The 22,231-nt window shown below is 43.5% G+C and overlaps 1 protein-coding gene across 1 annotated transcript; it reads right to left on the bottom strand.

Annotated features, from left to right (window-relative positions):
* Window positions 1-558: 558 nt before the first annotated feature.
* LOC116848079 (protein Wnt-11b-1-like) lies at window positions 559-22,131 on the bottom strand. The gene is made up of 5 exons (XM_032823847.1): window positions 21,984-22,131; window positions 8,852-9,093; window positions 6,476-6,828; window positions 6,018-6,289; window positions 559-768 (listed from the first exon to the last, which is right to left on the bottom strand). The coding sequence occupies exons 1-5, from the start codon at window positions 22,070-22,072 to the stop codon at window positions 594-596; spliced, it is 1,131 nt and encodes a 376-aa protein (XP_032679738.1). The 5' UTR covers window positions 22,073-22,131; the 3' UTR covers window positions 559-593.
* Window positions 22,132-22,231: the final 100 nt, after the last annotated feature.

Here is a 22,231-nt window from a genome sequence, read left to right as displayed (position 1 = left end):
TACATTCTCTCTGGAAGTCGAGCATTCTATGTACATCGCTCTGATCTACACTTAGAGTAGCGAAGCGTCGGAGAAGGGCAGTCCCTTCACGACGCAATTTACATTAATTCCGCGATTATCGAGTGGCGAAACGTATGACCGTTGTCCGCGAACGACAAACAATTTCGCCACGACACACACGTTGAATAAATAGCAAGTAGCACGATATAAATAACTTCTCTATTACGTACTGCCACGAGTTATATCTCCTCATACTCGACACATTCACGGTAAATAATTTATGTCGTCTAAATAATTAGCCTCGCGCCTCCGCGCGCAAAGTCAGATTTCTGCCGGAAATTACCGTCGCGGAGATGCGCGATTCTCACTCGAGATGGACGCGCGAACTGCAGTCTCCGCAGAGAGTTCAGTTCTCTCTCGAGGTCGCGATTCTTAGATCAGTTTCGACCGTTCGGCGGACTCGATTCCGCGCGTGGACTCTCTTTCTCTCTGCCTTGCTCTCTCGAGCGAATTGAGATCGCTCCAGCTCTCCGTCGCTCGCATATCAATCGACCTGGATCCCGCGTCGTCCGCGTGCTGACCACGTCGCATCCTCAGTTGCACTCGTACGTCTTCACGATCCTCCGGCAGGTCTTGCACTTCACGTAGCAGCAACTGAAATATTTGCAGTCGCATCGCTCCAGGATCTCCTCGGTCCTGGTGACGTGTCCTCGGCCGCAGCAGAGGTACTCGCAGCCCTCGTAACCGGAACTGCTGCCGTTGCATTGCCTGCGAAATTGTTTTTTTTTTTTTTTTGCATTTGTAGAGTTACCACGAAATTTGTAAACATAATTAACGAACTTAAACGTTAACAACGTGCAACGCGATGCGGGAAAAAAATACCGAGCAGAAATAGAGTTGAGAGAAATAGTATTACGCACCGTTTGCGCTGCCGGTATTTTCTACTTTGAATGCTTCTAATATACAATTTATTTTATGATGATATAAAATAGCCTGAAAAGATCTAATTTATCTAGGCATTGTGTCGTTAATTGGCAGTAAAATAGAGAGGGAAGTCCGCGTGTATAAAAATCAGATCCCGCTCGAAGTATGATATACAGTCGAGTGAAACTTCTTTTCTACCGGTACCCTCGTTTCCAGCGTTAATTGACTAACTTGTTTATCACTTACACGATCGTTCCGATTAGGTAATCGAAACTACTAGATATTACGGACACGTTAAGTTTCATGCTCGTCGTAATTAAACTGTGTTATCTCCTTACTGACTCTCGGATCCATTCGAAGATAGCCGCGTTAGCATACTCGTAAATAATATTACCCGCGCTTTATAATCCATAATGGTCAGCCGGAAATTATTTATAACGAGAAAGAAAGAAGGAGAGGGAGAGAGAAAGAGAGAGGAGGAGAAAGAGAAGGGAAAAGAGAGAAGAGATAGCGGAGGGGAGAGCTTGGAACTATACCATTTTAATAATCTCATCGAAGCGCTCACCGCGGCGTGGTTACTTCGTTAAGAGCCCTCAGGCTCCATTATCAATCGATTTACATCACGTCCATGCGACACCGGGAAGATATACCGTCTTCCACAAACGAGACTACCTAGACACCATGGTGTTAAGAAAGAAGGACCTCGAAGAGCCTTTCCGTGTATGAAACGCGGTCCAAGGTGTCCCGCGCAATAAACATTCACCACGCCCACTATGTATAATTATGCGCGGGCTTGTAATTACTGGGTTGTAAGCTGTAAACCGGCGAGGCGAGTCGATGGTGCGCCCGTAGAAACCTGACACCATATATTAGTCGCGTCGAATGAAATATCGGCGTGTCCGAAAGCGACGTCGGATTAGCTCACTCGGGAGTATCCGTCTTCGACGGACGTGTCGTGTCCACGAGGACGACGATGTGTCCTCTCTAACGAGAAAGCTTCTTCGCGCGCCAACGGAAACACGTGGCTCAGTTCACGCGTCGCCGACTATAAATCTCATCCGCGACGCCAACGGCGATGCGCGAAATGTTTGCTCGAAGAAGCCAATATCCGGAGCACAGGATCGGCTTAATGAATCAAGCATCGCCGATGACTCATGCGGAGCCATCATGAGGAGTCATGAGAATTATCCAGAAAGGATATGATCGTCCGTCATAACGTCATAACGTCGGATGAAAAGAAAGGCTATTTCGACTCGTTAGTCGAAGCAAGTGTTCGCTTGGCCATTTCCTCACCCAACGATCGGGAGGTGCCCGTAAACGGAGAACCGTGCAGACGCACTCAGCGTTGAAATACACGCTTGAAGTATAGGTCATTGCGTGCGTATAGGTGCCTCGATGCAGAGAATCACTCCGCGATAACTTCGATGCGTAATTTACGCGGGATGCCTCGACGCGTGTCTCTCTGAAAGACGAAAGTGCGGTTACAGACAATAAGCGCGATTTATGATGCGAGCGAGACGAGACAAAGACTCCACGCCGGATCCACGGCACTTCCTGCGACCTCGCAGCGCGAGTCATCATCCCCGGAATGCCGTGGGTGATCTTAATTCAGTCGCGGAGAACGAGGCGTGGATAATCCGGGCACGACAAGGAGATGCAGGCCATCTCCTGCCGGAAAATCCGTAGCGAATGCAATCACCGCCCGCAAAAAGCCGCCCCTCGCGTTCCGACGCGACGCCGGATGTGAGCTCGCACCTTTCTTTCGCGCTCGCTCACTTGACGAATTAGCGAACGTGCGTCCGGAGTGACCCAGCATTCTGTGCAGGAAACGGAAACTGCTCTAATTTCGCTGATTTTCTTCTTCTCACACTGTGAAAATGCGGCAGAGTTGTGTCAATTTTCCCAATGTAATAATTGACTCGAACATATATGTTTCAGTTCAACTAATTAACGATCGATCCCAGCGAAATCAACCGAAGAATGTGTAATTGACGATTTATTTCAACGAATTCAATTAAAGACTGTTCAATTAACGATTGATATGAGCAAAAGGCATCAAAGATTATTCAATTAATAATTGATCTTAGCAAATTTAATTAAAGGTCGTTTAATTAAACGTTTAATTGACGATTGATATGAGTAGATTTAATCAATTCAATTGAAGAACGTTTGATTGTTCAAGAATATAATTGATTTTATGGGTGATATTTTCATTCCCAGAGCATTGTGTGGCATCGTAGAAAATGCCGATGATCGAGTACAACCTGCCTTTGAAAGCATATCAATCGTCACCAAGCAATTTTCGATTGCATCGATTAAATTCTATTGCTCCTATTAATCGTTAATTAAACATCCTTTAATTAAATTTGCTAAATTCAGTCGTCAATTAAGCGGATTTTAATTAAATTTGCTAAGTTCAATTATCAACTAAACAATCTTTAATTCCTTCCATATCAATCTTCAACTGAATGGTCTTTAATTGAATTCATTGAAACCAATCGTCAATCGAACGATTTCCGATTAAATTTGTTGAAATCAATTGTCAATGAAACGGTCCCCAATTGAATTGACGCATATTAATCGTCAATTGAACACGACATATTTAATTAAAAAAGTAATTAATTACTCGCAATCCTGAAATGCGGACGGAAATCTTGCAAATCCTCAAACTTCCGGCCGACAGGAGGAATAGTTTATCGAAATATCCTTTAACTTATTGAGTCGTCAATCAGGATTCTTCGATCGACGATCGTAAGAAATATGAGAAACGCGACGTAAATAAGCTGCCGTCTTACTCTCGAAAATATCATATACGATATTTCTATGAAAAGCTATAGTTTATGTCATATATTGTAGCTTTTCATAGAAACATCGTATGCGATATTTCTAAAAAATACAGCCCCTGATCGCTATATTCGACCCCGAGGCGGACTCGCTGCGTGTCCATTAAGGACCCCATGACCGCAGGATGATGCGCGTCTTTCATCTGAGAAAGCCCGTAGCGCTCTCTTCATAAGGTCGTAAAGTATCATCGTTAAGAGCGGCTCTTCGAACGGTAGCGAGCGAGCACTCGCGAGAATCCGCGCGCGAAACTGTATGCAGCGAAATTAGCGTTAGCACCTCTTGTACGGCGGCGGCGGCGGTGGAAAAAACGGAAACAAGACCGTGAATGGGCAGTCGTAACGGTATCCAGCCGTCGTAAAACAGCGTGTTCATTCGGTTTCGAGAACAGGTTCGGCCGAACGCCGTCTTCGTCTTCGAGGCGGAGGAGGGACGCCCCATATCTCTGGGAAGTTCTCTCTCATTCTCGCCCCGCGCGTAATTACCAGCACGGTCACATAAATAAACCGGCTATCTGGCCGCGCCGGAGATAACCGAGATCGAAGCGGAGGAATTCGTTGCGTGTGGTTAGGCGTCGCGTCGCTCGAAGACGACAAGGAAGAGGCAGGATAGGCCAAGTATTTTATTAGCACCTGATGGAGAGAACAGCTCCGGCCGACAGAACGAGAAAAGAAAGTTGCACGAGCGCGAACGAACCGCAGAATCGAATTGAAGGCACGGGTAAACGATCGTGCTCGATTACAAAGCGGGAACGGCGGGAAAGTGCGTCCGCCTGTCGGAGACAAATTTGCCGGAGCGCGACTCAGCTTTAATCCTAAATTATTAATGCCGTAAGAGGATTAACGGTAATATGTAGAGTGATTGGGATAATAATCGGCGACAGAGTGTGAGAGACGAATAAGTCCTTTGGTCGAGAAACTAGCAAACCGAGGTGTTGATAAGTTTCACGATTATGAATAAATCGCTGCTAACGAGTCAAGCGTCCGCTGAAGGATTAACGTTGAAATTTCGACGCGAATTCTTAATTTTATATGCGAGTTATACAGCCTGCCTAACACACACTTGATGTGCAAATAGAACTCATCGAATTGAACAAGAGTCCTTGCAAGGATGATATTTTTTCATGAAGAGCATTGGACAAAAGAAACCGAATGGACTATCGAAGCAAAATCTCCCGAGAACATCGTGATCATTCGAGGTGATCGTTCTTCATGTAGATGCGACTACGAAGAATTAATGACGTTTACAAAAACTACAAATCGCAGAATGACACATGCCTTTATCGGCATTACTTCGAAGTAATAATCGCCGGTGCGCTTCGATTACGACTGGAAGACGAGCGGTGGGTGAGAACCTAAAAAAGAAACCGCAAGTCAGCAATGACCAGGTGCCTCGTAAAAGCCGCATTATGGCGGCGCTAATGGTTTTTCGTCGCACTTTTACACACCGTCGGCTCATAACCCGCCACTACACGGCTGGGAAAGTGCGTGCGATAAAATCGCGCGCGGGACCGCTATTAGCCGGCGCGTTTTCGCGAGCAGAGGTCGCGCACTAACGAAATCCTATTACGCGAGAAATCGCGAGGAGAAGCCTGACTGTGTCGAAGTCCAAAACTTCGGGCCATAAATACGCCCGTAAAACTGATCGTTCCGGCTGAACTTCAGCATCCTTCGGCAGCGGATCATGCTTTTATCGCGAGCAACGTGTGATTCGCGGTAACCTCGAGGGACGTTAACGACCTATCGCGAGAATCGCAAAACGCGATGATGATCGTCGTGGTCGAGGGAGAAAGGAGGTTTCTCGGCCCGCGGCTACCGAAAAAAGCGGTCGGCTAACCCTTGCATTCTCCTTCTCCCTTTATACCCTTCCTTCGCACTTTACGAAGCAGTCATTCCGCCTCTTTCTTATCATCTTCGTTGTTTTAGTCTCGTTAAGGGACGAGAAGGGCTCGAGAGAAGCAACGTTCCCTCTCCTCCCATCATGAACGAACTCGCTAAGATTCTTTTTTGTTTCTCTATACAGATCTATACAGATCTATACAGTTGAAAAGAGAGAAAGAGAGAGGTGGGGGAGAGAGAGAGAGAGAGAGAAAGAGGTAGAGAGAGGTGGAGAGTATATTCCATCCCCTGAATATTCTGTCTATGCATCAATTTACTTATATAATATAATTGGTCAATTTATTCTCGAGAAAAAAAATCGTATAATTGATAGTTATCATCCCTACGAATTCAGAGTTAAAAACAACGTCTCACCTGCCGATCGTGCCGAGACTACCCCTCTTCTTATCCGGCAGACAATAGTCCGGGCTTTTGGTGGTGAATAGCAGATTATCGTGGTGATATAGGGGCGGTAACCTGCCGCCGGATCGCGGTCTGACCTCAGCCGCGGTGGCGTATCTGCGGAGCAAACGACTTCCGGCGGCGGACGGCCCGGTCGCGCCCAGACCGCGCCAGCAGGTACGCACGCTGCAGGATCCCGACACCCCGTGGCACTTGCACTCCAAGGTCAAGGACTGCTCGACCGCCTGTCGAGTCACCAAAGTATTAATTATAATAAGGAGTCGAGGAGTAGGTAGAGAATCTAGCAGTATTGATTGTTCGAACAGCAAACCGTGATTTCTGGGAGACGCCTTGTGTTCAGAAATCATTTGGACAAGAAACTTTGGACACAAATTCTGTTCTTCCGAGTATAGGTCGCAAGTGCAACTCACCCTCCTGCCCGCCCTGTTGTTGTGCATATTGACCGCGTGCATGAACTTGGCGGTCGCGCCAGTACCAAGCGGCGTAGCTCCCTGAAGGAACCGCTTCGCCATCCTCGAGGCGGATCTCACGTCGTCCCCGCAGCCACCCCACTTGAAGGAGTTTCTCGCGGACAGCGTGTCGAAAGAGACGGACATGGTTGTGAAGGAGGAGGGTGAGATGAGTGCCGAGGGTGACGGCGGCTCTCTTCGCGGTGGCGTCGCGCAGGAACAAGCCGCGAGACTCCCCAAAGCGCATCCTCGCGCGAGTCGCCAGACTGCGGCTGCAGCCGACATCGCGTAGACGAAAGCTTGCTCTCTCGTGCCTGCGATAAACGGCGTTAGCCCGAAATTGGAGACATGTATATAAAAAAGACCGAATTTTTCCTTCTTACAACTCGATATCTTTTGAAAATTAATCATCAATATTGAGCATAAGAAAATTATCTTATGCTCAATATTGGTGATTTTTTCATTCTAAAGCTTCTTTAAGTTTAGAAAACCGCAAATATTTCAATCAAACTCCACTTAGATCCATCTAATTTTTCTTAATTTTCACAGTAAATTTCAAATTTGCTTAGTTTACAAAATTTTTAGCTGTGGAATAAAATAACTAATGTATCTTATAATTGCTGGCGTTCTGTGTGAGAAAAAATATCTAAAAGATATTAAATATTTATTTAATGGACACTAATAATATATATTTGTTTAAATCTAAATTCTTTCGTTTAAATAGAATAAATAATTACTTTCACGAAAAGTTCAGGTTCTTTTAAGGTTATAATATAAGTAAATACTTTTTATATTTCAAAAATTATTAGTACTCACCGAATAAATATATTTTATTTTTTTAGATATTTTCGCTCTCAATGTAGTGATAATTTTTTTAAAGATATGTTCACACGATTGAAAATTTCTGAAAGTAATACTATATAAATTAAAACACAGTACGCTGAGAAAACAACAATTTAAATTTTATTTATGAGATATAAAATTTATTTTTGTAAAATAAAGCTTCTTCCTGATAAATAAAATTTATTTGTATGAAAAAATGTATATGTCCCATAAATAAATTTTCCAACATATTTTTCTCAGCGTACCAGTATACAGAACATAAAGCTCTTGTAAAAATTACACGACCATTTCCCTGAACTTCCTTTCGCGCTATAATTTTATCGTTATATCTTAATTGTATTCCATGCAGCGTTGCGACTGTACCGTATCGTGCTTCGTCGCGTAATGTTCGCCAATTAAAGGAGCAACCTCCGGCTCGCATCCGCGCACCAAAAATCGCAGACTCTTCTTTCAACGTCGATCGAGATGATTGAAGGAAAGCCGATTATCATGCGCCACGTTGAGAGAGAGAGAGAGAGAGAGAGAGAGAGAAAGATAAAAAGAGAGCAGAAAATACGTTACGCCGCGTTCGTGTGGTCGTGGCTGTGCTGTATTTCCTCATCGGCGCTTCTCGGTTTTCTCATTAACGGAGGATACCTCGATATCTCGGGCGCACTTTTATTTACAATATAATCATCGTGAAACGCGAGCGATTAATCCGACCGAGGCCGGTCACGAGGTAGGAGGATAAAGGCCGAGGGAAGCCCACGGTTTGTTAATGATCGCTAATTGAGGCGCGCTTGCCGGCAGGTCTTCCTATTTACGTCGGAATTCCTCAAAGGATATCCGATACGTTTCCGCAGGACTTTTCATCGACTTTCGTGCCGACCCCTCCTTGCTCCCCCGACCTTTTCCTCCTTCCTGTCGACGTTTATTCGCGCAATACCACCGATCATGAATTCATTACGGACGAAATCAAGTCGTAATAATCGACGAGACTGAGAAAAAACGTGTGTAAAAACGAAGCTAAGTGGTCGAAAGATGAAAATAATCTTTGCACTCAATATATCGACTTGAGATTTGACGCTTAAATATTTGATAGTCGAGAAGATTTACGACGTATCTCATATTTAAGGCACTGAGAGAAATTGTTCCATAAGAAATGAACGAACAGATATTTCCAATCAAAATTCCAATAAATTTTTGTATCCGATCAGGAAACATCTGATGAGAAATATCGATTCTTTTTTATCGGTTTATCTGATGAAATGTCATTATGATCGGAAATATTCGATTAAATTTAATCAGATATCTTGATTGAATATCAATTCATCGGTATTTTGATCAAAAATATCCATTTGTTAATTTTTCTCAATCTTCCAAATATCAGAGTCGCGTAAAACTTTATAGAAAAATGCGAAATGTCAATGTCTGACTTATTTTTCGCTTCTCCATTTTGCCTCTCCTTTTTGCAAGACTTATTCGCGTGGCGCAGAATATACGACTGGCACGAACCTGTGAGCAATTCAGGCGTGTAGTCAGGCGCACGCTCGATGCTGCTGCAATTCCATCTGCGGTGTCGGAACGCCTGCTGGCATACCGTCGACGTGTCTTTGGCGGCTTGCACTAAACTAGGCATCACATCCGGCGTAGCCCTGCAGGCCCTCGCCTGCTTCCTCTCCAGCAAACCGGCGCTCTTCGCGCTGGTGCATGCCTCTCTGGTCCACGCATGCATGTCGCCGGCGTGGCCGAGGCCGCTGCGAAAAAGATTTTTCATTTGTACGTCCGAAAATACGTAAAGAAATGATTACTTTCTAAATCAAGGTTGAAATGATAGCTATGAATGAGTGATCGAAAATACTCGACTTGTCCCCGCGACATCGATTTATTTCCGTGATACCACGAATTATTTTCCGCGTTTCTCCTCACACAACTCTGTCTTTCATGACTGAATTTTTTGTTATTTGGAGACTAGATGAAAAATTTGGTTGTAGAAACAGAGAAATTCCTGCAGGAAGTTTCTGTTCATCCAATTACTCTGTTATCTCGACCGAATTATAATGCAGTTATATACTCAGACAAACGTTTTCAGTCACAGTAACAGAGACATTAATTCTCGTCAGCGAATTTTCGTCTGATCCTCACTCAGCTGCACTTGAGACTTTTTTCCCATGCAGATGTACAAAATCGTGAAGACCATAGACGATTGTAGAACGCTCGCGTAGCAGCTTTCGGAACGAAGGGTTTCGTTTTCTACCCGTCTTCAACGCTCCCGAGACACGCGAGCGTGATATTCTGGGGTGAGAACAGTCGGTATGTGCGACTCCGATTCCGAACGATCGCCGCGAAGCCGACAGCCGCGAGCTATCCTACCTTTGATAGAGAGAGAAAGAGAGAGAGAGAGAGGGAGTGAGAAAGAGAATGGAGCGCCTCGGTGCAGCCCCGAGCCGTAAATCAGGGGGGTGAATTTCGAAAATTATAGGGCACAAGGCTGAAAAGGGCTCGCCTCTAAGCGCCGCGGCTTGAATACGCGCGCGCCTCCTGCGAGCGAGGGAGCGAGTAAGAGAGAGAGAGAGAGAGAGAGAAAACAACGGGGGATAATAATTACGGACACCTGAAAGTCGGAATGGCCTGTGCACACGGCCGCCACGTCTAGACGTAACAACCCTGGGAATGGCCGGATCGCCAACCCCGTGTCACGGAGCCTACCCTCGGAATTACCCTATCAAAAGCCCGCGGCTCTCTAATTCATTATTACTGTCGCCGCCGTCTCCGCTGCCGTTCGTTGTCGCAAGCTCACGACTCGCTCCTTCTCCCTGCTCGAGATGACATTTCGGGACGCGTTACGACCCGACCCGGGAATCTAATTTCCGCGCGAGCCTCTCGCGCAGCTCGGAACGAGCGTGCACTTACGACTCGCGGAATCTAAGGAGCGCGATCCTTGCGCGAGATATCCGCGCGCGCGCGCGAACAGCGTCATGACTTCACTTATCTCTTCACTAGAAACTCATCTCTTTGCTCGTATCAACGTCAAATGCCGAACTCTAATACCGTTTTTCCTCCTCTATATTTATAGTAATCATTCATCTACATGATTATATTTACAAATACCAAACATTTCTTCCTCAGCGTGCCTCGCGCGCAAATAACCGCGGAGAAGCCAGACTCATCATCATTCACGTCGGTGGTCGAGTCTGTTCCGGCAGATTCGATATACTGCCGCGCGATGACGTGTGCTTCAAACAATTTCAAATTTAAATCACTGACTCGCAAGGCTCTGTCTGAACTGTGATCTTTGACTTTTCTTCTTCTTTAAGACTTCTGATCTGTGTGACTTTTCACACCGACACAAACAAAGAACGGACTCTGGTCTCGACAAAGTAGTGATACATCGCGCTCTCGGCGAAAAAGAAGCAGGACGTCCCACACAAGGATGGCAGTAAAAGATTACGCTTCTTTACGAGGGAATCGTAGTCTCGCGCGCGTTCTTCGCACGCACGGCTCATTAAAGCTACACGCATGAAGGGCGCGCGTGACTCTCGCATATTCGAGACGCAGTCGTGGGATGCTTTTTCACGTCCAACCGAGATAGATCGGATCGCGGCGTGAAAGGTGAAAATATCCTCCGGCGCGGTCCCAGAAATTTCCACGATGCCGTCCGTAAGTTTTAGCAGCCATAAATATATTCAACCCAAATTATCAGCTCATTAAGGCGATCCGCGATGATCACTTCGCCGATCCGATATCGGACGCGGACTAACGAGGTGCGCCTCGGAGAGCTCGCGCATAATACGCTGACAAAATAACAAATGTAGCGGCGCCCGTGTTCCGTGATATCGTGGCAGAACCACCGAGGGTTGATTATCGGCTTGATATCTTAATTGACCGCGGCAACACGAAATACGAGTTAAATCGAGAGCCAGCCGGAACAAATTCGACCACCGACGTGGCTGACTGTGAGTTTGGTCTCTCCTCAATTATTTACACGCAAGATATACATTAAGAAAAAAATGTTTGCTATATTTGTAAGTATAATCACGTAGAGAAATAATTACTATAAATTAACTATAAGTTAAATTAGTTAAAATGTAGTTAAATTTAAATTAACTATAAATTATTATAAATCAACTATAAATCAATAATTAAATTATTATAATTAACTATAAATAATAAATCATAATTACTATAAATTACTATAAATTAAGATAAAAAAAATCATTTTTTAAATTAAATTCTGCTATAATATTAATGATAATAACCTCATATGCATGTTACTAATACTATTTTTTTAAATAAATAGAGCCAAAAATAATTATAATTTTAGTTAGATCAACCAATTTTTTCTCTTAGTACATGTATAAATTAAAGCGGCTGTTAATGTATTTTTGATATTATGTGTTTTTTTCTGGCTTTTATCTTTAACGGAGCACGCGGAGATTGAAATCGCGTTGATTGTAGTAATTAGACGACTATCAGGTCTCATTAGATTGCGTATAATAATAATAATGCGATATCGCGTGTGACCAGAGTATTATTGCAGTTTTCTTTTTGTGCGGAAATTGAACGCTTATATGTTTGCAAGAAAAAGTAAAGGTTGTTGCAAAGACAATCTTTGTCAATGTCCCGCGAATGACGTTGTAGCGGACTAAACGTGTAATTATGTAAATGATCAGCCTTAAGTAGCTGGCAGGCAGCGATTACTTTGAGACATCGGCGTGATATGTTTCACCTCACTAAAACGCAGTTTCTCGGCTTAAAAGGAAGAATTGCAGCTAATAAAACTGACACGCGCAATAATCGAATCTTTAGATTCGTGATTTTTACAGTTATTAGATGCTGTAATTAGAATGCTTTCTAATGACAAGATTTTGATTTCCCTGTCGGAAATAATAACAGAGAGTAGCGACAGATGACGGCTCGAGAGAGAAATTATATTTACATGTCGAAAATTAGAAAGCGTAACCGTACGCTTTCGTCGCGCTAGATTTCAATTACGATTTTAAAAGCGCTTTAGGCAATGTGTACTTTAACAGATGGCAAAAGGTAGAATTGTCCTGAATTTGGGTGAGGAAATATCTCACAATCTCTCGTTCAATATTTAAGAAGCACTCTTTTAACTTGCATTATGCATAATAATTACACGAGATCTCCTCTTGTTTTCTCGAAAATTGTATTTTCCTCGAGGTGCACTTTCGACTATAAAATAAATCGACCAGCTACTTATTTGGGACGTATGACGAACATCTTATATAATGAATGAATACGATATTTGATCGATTCTGAATATACTATTTGATTGATTTGTCCTACAATTGAGAATGCAACACCTCGAGGAAGTTTTCGACAAAAGAAAGAGAGAGAGGGAGAGTGTAATGATTATATAAAGTGCAAGCCAAAAGCTTGCTGAATGCTTCTTATACTGTAAAATATTTCCACACCTATTTCAGCTTTTGCAATCTGTTAAAATATAACAGGATTCCAAACAATTTATTAATTTTTCAATTAATTATCGTGTTTAATTGACAATTAATATGAATCAATTCAATTGAAGACCGTTTAATTGACAAATGATTTCACCAAATTCCATCGAAAACCGTTCAATGGACGATTGATATGTGCGCAGAGAATCAAAGATCGTTTAATTAACAACTTAGCAAATTTCATTAAAGGCCGTTTATTTGACAATTGAACTTTTATTTTATTTTAATTTAATTTAATTAAAATTTTATTTTAATTTAATTTAATTAAAATTTTATTTTAATTTAATTTAATTAAAATTTTATTTTAATTTAATTAAATTTTAATTTAATTCAATTGACGACTGATATAAACGAATTCAAGCGATTTAATCGAAAATCGTTCAGTGGCGATTGATATTGGTGAGTTCTCTTTAGAGCTTCTTGATCATCGATATCTTTTACGATGCCAGATTGCCAGGTATGAATATCATTCACAAAACCAGTTGTGACCCTGAGAAGTTGCACACTCTTTTACTTAATTAATTGAATTTGTTCATATGAGTTGTCAGTGAAACAGTTTTTAATTGAATTTGTTGAAATTTATCGTTCTTCAATGAAATATATTCGAATCAGTCATCAATTAGTTAAACTGAAATATATTTGTTACAATTAATTATTAAATTGAGAAAAATGATATTTCTTACAACTCTGAGGCACACATTGTCGAGAGCGTATTTAAAATCGTAATTGTAATTTGACGTACAACGTCTCAACGTCATTTCAACGTTAAACGTGAACCATTTGATCTCAAGTTACCTATCTACTTATTTTATCATGCGTAACGTTGCTTCAGCTCGAGAGCCATACGTGCAAATTTAGCACTAAATACGCGCTCAAAGTATCGTGCAGCGCGGCAACGCGCCTTCAGATGGGCGATTTCGAGTCCTGTCGAGAGGTGGTTGCCGCCTGACATCCGGGAGGACAATTCACCGTCGCGAGACATGATATTTAATGAGTACACATGATATTTAATGAGAGGTACACGCGACAGCGAGTTGAGTCCGCGCGGTCGGCGAGGTCCAGCTGCATGTATGACGGGGCCACTTATATGCGACTAGATACGATTTTAAGCCGCATAACGCATCGCTCAGTTTCTACCCGCAGCTTCTACTCGCGCGTCAAGTATCGCCGCGGTAATTTACGAGCCACTCTCCTAAGACGAATGCACGACTATTTGCTATCGCATATCGGATAATTAATTATCGGCGTGTGAGTATATAACGCGCGGGGCATCGGTCACGACGCTCGGAACGATCTGACACACGGTACACTTACAATCAATTTCGAGGATCGCGCTTACACCGCGCACATGTTAATCGGACCTTGATTCGCGGCAGATGGAAGCTCGTCGCGTCGGGAACAACGGTCGGGACAAATGAGACGCAGTCTCGAAGTGAAAACGCGTGAAGCCGAGCGCAGCGCGAATCGGCGGATTAGTAATGAAGAGACGATGAGTAACAATCGTTAATTTGTCTCGAGCTAGTCGCGTATGATTTATTTGGGAAAAAACGTCTCGGTCTAATGAAACGAGGCTTGTTACAAAGATCTACGAGAGTCTCGCGGAGCGGAATGCGAAATGGCAAGGATAGAAGCGACGCCAAGTGATTTGCCGGGAGCCCCTCGCGGAATGAAAATTGTTCATTGTGGCACGGCTAATAATTTACAGGATACAATGAGCAACGCCACGGTAACATAGCGGTAGCTCACGGCGGTGTTCGTGCTTTGATTGCCGTTCGCCACCTCGTGATCGCGTTCGCCCGTATTGTTTAATAACTACCTTGATGGCTGCGGGTAGCTCGAACGTTCCTGTCTCTCTCTCTTCCTCTCTTTCTCTCTCTTTCTCTCTCTCTCTATCTATCTATCTATCTATCTATCTATCTATCTATCTGAAATGGCAATAAGGAAAACAAGAGCAGATAAGGATAGACCGCTTCTGTGTAGAACTGAGTTTTATAAGAGATCTTATACACTTATTATGTAGCTTATCTGTAGAATGATATCCCTTTTAAAGTTCGCAAAGCACGCACTGTTAATGAGTTTAAGGCTAAACTTTTACACGGTTCTGCTTGAGCGTATCAATTTATATATGATTAGGTTGTGCGATTTAACGATAATTATTTTCTACTGTTATTTTGGTTTTGTATAATCGTAGTGTTTGAGGCATGGCTTTGAATTATTACTCCCTCTGAGACATACAATTAATAATATTGGAATTAATAAATTCCAAATTACTTAATTTTTTCGTTTCTTTTGTTTTCTTCTTATTATATTTATTTTTTATAATGCTTTATGCGCTTGAAGGGATAATGTCCCAGAGCAGATAATAGATGACACTCTCTCTCTCTTTTCCTCTCTATCTCTCTTTCTTTCTTCGTCGGCTACGTATAATATCGTACAGCACACCACTAGAGATATCGAGTAGAATCGCTACCCGTTCTCGCGGATGCTGCGCCTTTCGTTTCGCTTCTCACGAGATTTCGAAACAGCTCTCGCCGGCAGTTCATCGCGTTCCGTCTTCTTGCGAGAGTGAACAGGAGGCGCAGTCTCTATCAAGCGTCTCGCGTCGAGGAAACGCGTCCTTTCTTATTATTTCTATCAGGACATCGCGCGCGCGGGAAAACGTCGATGATATAGTCGCGTGGGAAATAATCCTTTCCTTTCTTTGAGATGCGCGTCGTCCTCGTGATGCAAACGATAATCGGTCGTGAGATGATTCTCGCATTCGGACGGACGCGCCCAGCACGGCCCGTACGTTTTCCGACAGTGACAAGCGAATGAAAAATAGCGATATTTATTCCGCGCCGTTCACGATTCGCGCGCTCTGAAAGAGAGAGAGAGAGAGAGAGAGAGAGAGAGAGAGAGAGCCGTAAACCGCGTTTTACGCGGAGACCGTCGCGGCTCCCGCGGCCAGCAGGAAGTTCACGGACGTTCGCGGCGGGACATTCTTATGAAAATGCACGGCGGCCTCTTCGTCCGCTCGGTGAAAAGAGAGAAAAGAAAGAGAATAATATAGAAAAAGGGCCGCGCGGCGCGTTTCGAAACGGCCCACGGGCGCGCACTGCCGGCTGCACTTTCGAAATTCATTTTGACTTGTGGAATCGTAAAGCGTGCTTTTTATGAGACCGATAATAGGCGGGCGCCTACGATTCCACAAGAGGCTGCCGAGCTGCTCTCCGGGGCGTATCCGAGAAGATGAGAGAGGAAACAGAGTCCGTCGACTCACCTCGACCACCCTGAACACCCACGAACGCTCAAGCGTGACCAATTCGTACCTCCGCGTGTGTTAACCCTTCGCTCGCGACCGCTTTCTTCCGTCAAGACGGGATTCCTCTTCATGAGCTAGTGTAAGGATATTTTTTGTGTTATCGACCGAAAGCCCGCAAATTGGATATCTTCAAGCTACCTGACTAAAAATGTATTCTGTACTTTTCATCCAAATTGATTCTAATCAGTTCTTTGGTTTGCTTAAGGTCATGGTATCGGGTCTTAATTATTAATTAGTGTTCCTAGATGCTAAAAAATATGTTTTCTCATTTGGAAAAAATTCTTTCTTTAAAAAGTAAAAGTTCCTTTCTTTCCTTAAAAATAAAAGTATGTATATTAGTATAAGAATAAATATATTTTTATTCTGCCGTCGCGCTATTTCTGGTACTTCGTAACTTAAGAGTAGTAACTAAAAGCTAGTACCTAAACTAAATATTATACTGCCATTAATAAAGGATTCATTTATTTATTCATTCATGTTAGTAATACCCATCGAGTAAATATTTCTTATTTTTGCAACTAGTAAAAAATGGAGCAACTTGTAGAAAATAAAAACTGTTTCCTAGTTAATTTTAACCCAAGCCCAAGACTTGAGTCCTGTTCGTTTTATGCAGGAAGACATATCGACTATTCATTGATAAAAAAATTATTCATTGAAAAAACTTCGAAAATCACAATTTTATGGGTTGAATCATTCTTGTATAACTATAGCCATTTATTCATGTTAGTAATACCCATCGAGTAAATATTTCTTATTTTTTGGATTATTTTCTCTTTCAGTGCAGGTAGATTAACGTACGTAACAATTGTTTGAAGATAATCAAGATTAAAGAGAAAGCGCGAGAATAATTGACTGTAGCAAGAATGATCTAACTACATTTCGAGAAAAAAGAAGATGAAAATCTGATATATGACTTAAAAAGTTCATATAGCATTGAGGTTCTTCGCAATTGTTCAAAAAGTCAAGCATGATCTCTTTGAGAGTATTCACTAACGAGCTCAATCCTTTAAAAAATAGGTGAAAAATAGGTGAAAAATAGGTGAAAACGATGCAACTAGTAAAAAATGGAGCAACTTGTAGAAAATAAAAACTGTTTCCTAGTTAATTTTAACCCAAGCCCAAGACTTGGGTCCTGTTCGTTTTATGCAGGAAGACATATGGACTATTCATTGATAAAAAAATTATTCATTGAAAAAACTTCGAAAATCACAATTTTATAGGTTGAATCATTCTTGTATAACTATAGCCAATTGGTATAATGGTTCATTCAATTTGATCGTTCTTCAATTAGTGATAGAGGAGAACGGGGCTAGATGCATATGAATAACATGACCTAGAGCCATATAACCCCGGTCTCGCCTACACCCTTTCCATCGTTCGGTATCGTGCCGACGTGAAACGTTCGAATTAATCGTACCGATGCTCTTCGCCTTTTTTCCGCGCGACGGAGCGGCTGCACTCCGTCGACTAATCGGCAACTCACTCCGCAATTACGTCGATTTGTTTAGCGTGATCTCCTGGACGTCGGGGTGCACCGAGTGACAGATTAACGAGACGCTGTGTTGAGATCGCGTCGCGTGGGACGACGCGTGCACCACAGCTAGCTCTGCGTCGCGATGTAATCCCGCTCGCTCCCTAACAGGCGCGTTATACGGGAATGCGAATGTGATTTACGAGCGATGCATTGTAAGAATCGCTCTCCGCCGAGAAGTGATCTTATAAATAACGAGCGAGCGCGTGTGATTCAGCGCGACTACCTGCGGTCAGCGATCCCGTGCGTCGAGGGCGCAGCGTAAATTATTATAAATCGATCCTTGGCCTCGATCCGCGAAGGAACGTCCGATCGCGATTCCGCTGAAAGGCCCGCGGATCGCGCCGCGAGAACGTTATCCCCGCGACGTCGCGCACGGAGTCATCGAATCGACGATCCTCCGATCGCTCGGTGGATGATTAATGGATCCATAAGATGCGATCCGGGATGGATCGTTCGCTTCTTCTATTACCTCTTAGCCTCTCCTTTCTTTCTTTTGCAATCACGAGAAGATTAGGAAATCAAATCGAGCGTATCAGCCGCGCCTCGGGACGCGCGAGATGAAGAGGAACGTCTTGGGGAGGGACGAGGCTCCCTTGTCTGTTTATGGCCGGCGGTAATTCGTTCGCGTCCGAGCCTCCTGAAATTTTCAACCATCGCTGACTCCAAAAACGATCGAGCTCTCGCCCCGCTGCGCTTCGCCGCTCCGAAGCGAGGCGTCATTTTTCTTCGTTTGAAGAATCCGCCGTTTCCGGGTGAAAGATTATACGCAGCCGCGCCCTTAATGCAGAAAAATCATCGTCGAACATGTCGCGGCCCTGTCGGCGGTGAGTCCCGAGACAACGGGGATCGATGGCCGCCTTCGCTCCGGCGAAGTAACGCGATTTCGGACCACCACTACCACCACCGCCGCCGCCGCCGCCGCCGCCGCCGTCGCCGGCAGCCACCCCTTCGATTATCATCCGTCAGTGTCGGCCGCGCGCGATAATAATTATAAACAAAAGGATCGCCGGGCCCGCCGCGGGCCAAGAATCGTTCTGTCGCGGGGCAGAGAGGAGGGGTGAGTTCTTGGAAAGCGCCGTTTATAAATCACGATTCGCGCGGGCAACCCCTAATCATCTACCACCCCCGGCGCGCACCCTTCCATTCGACGAGCTTCGTGCCTCGCGCCTCGATCGTCCTCCTTTCGCATTTTCCCCCCTCGTCCCGTCTCGTCGTGTTCTCCCTCCGTATTTTGGTTCCGCACGCAAAACCACCATCACTCCGCCATTCATCATCCACCGGCCGCGCAACCTTCTCTCCGTTTCCGCTTTTCCCACCCCCTCCCCACCGGATGCCGCCGGTCGTCCTGTAGGCCTCACCTCGTATCCTCCTTCCACGGCTTCTATGATGAAACTCGCCATGCGAATCGCACGGCAATTAACGCGTACCCAGAGGCTCGGGGTACACCGCGAGAAGAAGGGTTGTGTGGTGTGGTCGATGATCGGGCCTGCCGCGGCCTTGGGTATTGAGACTCCTGGCTACCCGCCGCGGAGCTCTTGATTAATGACGTCAGGAGAGAGGAATTGCATGCCCAAAATTCCCACAGAGCACATTGAAATAAAAAGACATCCAAAATATGACAATAGATTAAGTATATATCTTTAAAATTTTACGAACACCCCTTCCTTTCGCTCTGACAGTCAATAAACAATTGTAAAATTAACGTAACGCAACCCCTTTTTTAACCTACATTTTCTTATTATTTTGTCGCGCTAATTTCATTTGTCAATTGTTAGAGCAAAAGGAAAGTGTTTGGAATATTTTACAGATGTGTGCCTAAAAAGATCACAAATGTCATTTTTAGGATTATATATTTTTATATCGACATATTTTGTAGGAATTTTGGGGGCACGTGTACTCCCTCGCTTTTCTGATGTCATAAATCAAGATGGCCGGCGAATAGCCAGAAGCCTTCGCGACGAGCTCCGGGTGAGAGGAGTCCCGACGTAGGGATGATTGATAGAAATCGGCTTGCGAAATATGGTCTCGAGCGGGGTAGAGGAATAGAGGAGGGAAACAAATAACGGCTTCTCGCAGCGAAGAAGAGTGCGCAAGGTGAGCTGTCCCGCGCTCGCTTTCTATTTATTTTAATTATTTACTTCTTCAAGTCAGAGAGAATTGTCGCGCTGATCACTTGGTCCACCGATCAATAATAGTCTAGATCTAAAAATTGGTCCGTCTAAAAATGCCCACGAGCTCTTTGAATTCCGAAGCTACGTGGAGAATCGAACGAGGAAGAGGGAGAAAGAGAGAGAAAGAACTTTTAGATATCATCGGCGAAGAAACATCGACTTTCTGTTCGAATATTTGGTTGAATAAAGATTAAGATTTCTGCTTCAATCTATTTTTCACACATACACGTTTAAACGTTTATCTGTTTAGTAATGCTTGATGGACATAATTTCGATATAACTAAACATTTAAACCGTTTAAACATATAATATGGAAGTAGGTGTTTTCTCAATTCTTCAACCGAGTCAATGACAATAATTAAAAATGACATCTGAGAAACGAGGAGGGCGATGAATCGGTGGCAAATCACGAGGCGCGTATTTCCAAAACCGACGTCGTTACTGATAGTCCTCTCTCTCCTTTGTTCACGAAACTTATTGGCCGGAATATAACAAAAATGTGAAGAGAGCAACTATTCTATTGCGATATGCGATTGATGAAGCGGTCTCCAACGATATCTTCATTTCACGAATACGAAATTTATATCGTAGCGCGAATCGTTCCTAAATCATACCCTAGTGTTTGATCTTCTGGATTCGAGGAAACTAACGATCGAGATCGAGAATGGGCGTCTCCACCTCACTCGCTGTCAAGCGTCTTCCTTTCGGCCGCTAATCTATTTGTTTCTCATTAACGGACCTACATTAATCTTCGACCCGCTCGTGGAACCACCACGAGCGAATGTAAGAGCGCGAATGGAACTCGTTATCGCGTGAGGGTCATCCTCGATCATCAGAGGATTTTTTGGGTGTCTGTACTTTCTCTTTCTCTCCCTCTCTCTCTCTCTCTCTCTCTCTCTCTCTCTCTCTCTCTTTCTCCTTCTCTTTTTCGTTGTTTGGGCTCGATTGAGGAACATCCGACTATGTACTCACACTTTCAGCTCACTTTTTATGGTAAAAAATACTATAGAATTTTGATCGAAGAATAGATCGATATTCTACAATAATTTATTAACCTTTTATTTCATATATGCTCGAACAGAGAGAGAAAGAGAGAGAATGAAACAGAAGGACAGAAAACGAGAAAGAAAAAGAGAGAGAGACTTATTCTAGAGTATAATAAAACGATTTTTGATTCTAATTATATCTATTTGAAGAACTGAAATGTATTAAAAATTCTGCTATGTTCCTATATTGTGAAAAAGATTTTAAAATATGTTTATGTGGAATATAAAGTTTAATTTCTGTGAAACTCACAGTGAAATGTGTGTGAAATAAACTTTATATCCCACAAATAAATGTTCAACTAGTTTTTCTCTATGTAATGAAATTTACTTCTTAGCGAGATAGATTTTTCTGACAGTCTCTATTCTTGCATTACTGGAGACATGGTAAAACTGAGAGAAATTTATACGAAAAACAAGAAAACTAGTATTAGTATAGTATAGTAATATAGTATTCCCTCCGTGTATGTAACACGAGATTGATTACTGAAAATAGTAATAGGGGATGTGAGATAAATTATGAAATATTTTAAACTTTTGTTTTTAAGAATTAAAATGCATCTTTAAAAAAATGTTCTCGAAATTCGAATATTTCGAGCGGAATATCTTTTATTTACACACGTGTTCAAAATTTGTCATTGGACGCGCGACTTATCGGAGAAATCAAATTGATCGTATTTATCAGAGAAATTAAATCGATCGAACCAAAAGAGCACCAAAAGAGCGTTGAGATATCGTTTTACGTCACTGGAAGAAATCGAAACAAATGGAAATGACGACACGTGTTGTAGGAGATCTTCTCCCATGGTAACGAGCGTTTCACAGGCGCCGTCGCGACGCCTGTTTCCGCAAAAAGAAAAGACACCCGACTGGAGATTATTCTTACGCAATAGGACGAGTTTCTCCCCCGCTTCAACTCTCGGCATAACGCTCTAATCCGACTGACATTTCGAAATGTCCGCGGGTTGCTAAATAGTTTGCACGTGGCTAATGCGGATACGGGGACACGGTCGCGGAGATTTACCGTAACGTCGTGGAGGAGTTACGTGAACGCGCGAAATCAAGCGAGAAATTGATCGCGGCCGATCGTCGATCGGAAAGTGCGGATTACTTACAGCCATTTTATGCATCTGCCACCTTGAACCAGCAACACGAGCAGCAGCAGCCAGACCTTGGCACCGCTTCGCTTCTTTATCCGCATCATTTTCCGTTTCGCATTCTAGGGGGTTAACATCGTCGCTCTTGTTCACGGGGAAGTAGCCACGAAGAGACGATTTTCTGTCAGCAAAAGCTCTCCTTCAGAGACCGCCGGCCGTCCGTCGATGCTGCACGAAAATTCGGGACCTCTTCGTCGCGTTCATCG

Source organism: Odontomachus brunneus, unplaced genomic scaffold (genome assembly GCF_010583005.1).
Source record: "Odontomachus brunneus isolate Ranch 3 - 2012 unplaced genomic scaffold, Obru_v1 Obru_scaffold_088, whole genome shotgun sequence".
Taxonomy (NCBI): Eukaryota; Metazoa; Arthropoda; class Insecta; order Hymenoptera; family Formicidae; genus Odontomachus; species Odontomachus brunneus.
The sequence above is the reverse complement of the archived record's forward strand: the minus strand, read 5'-3'. Positions and strand labels throughout refer to the sequence as shown.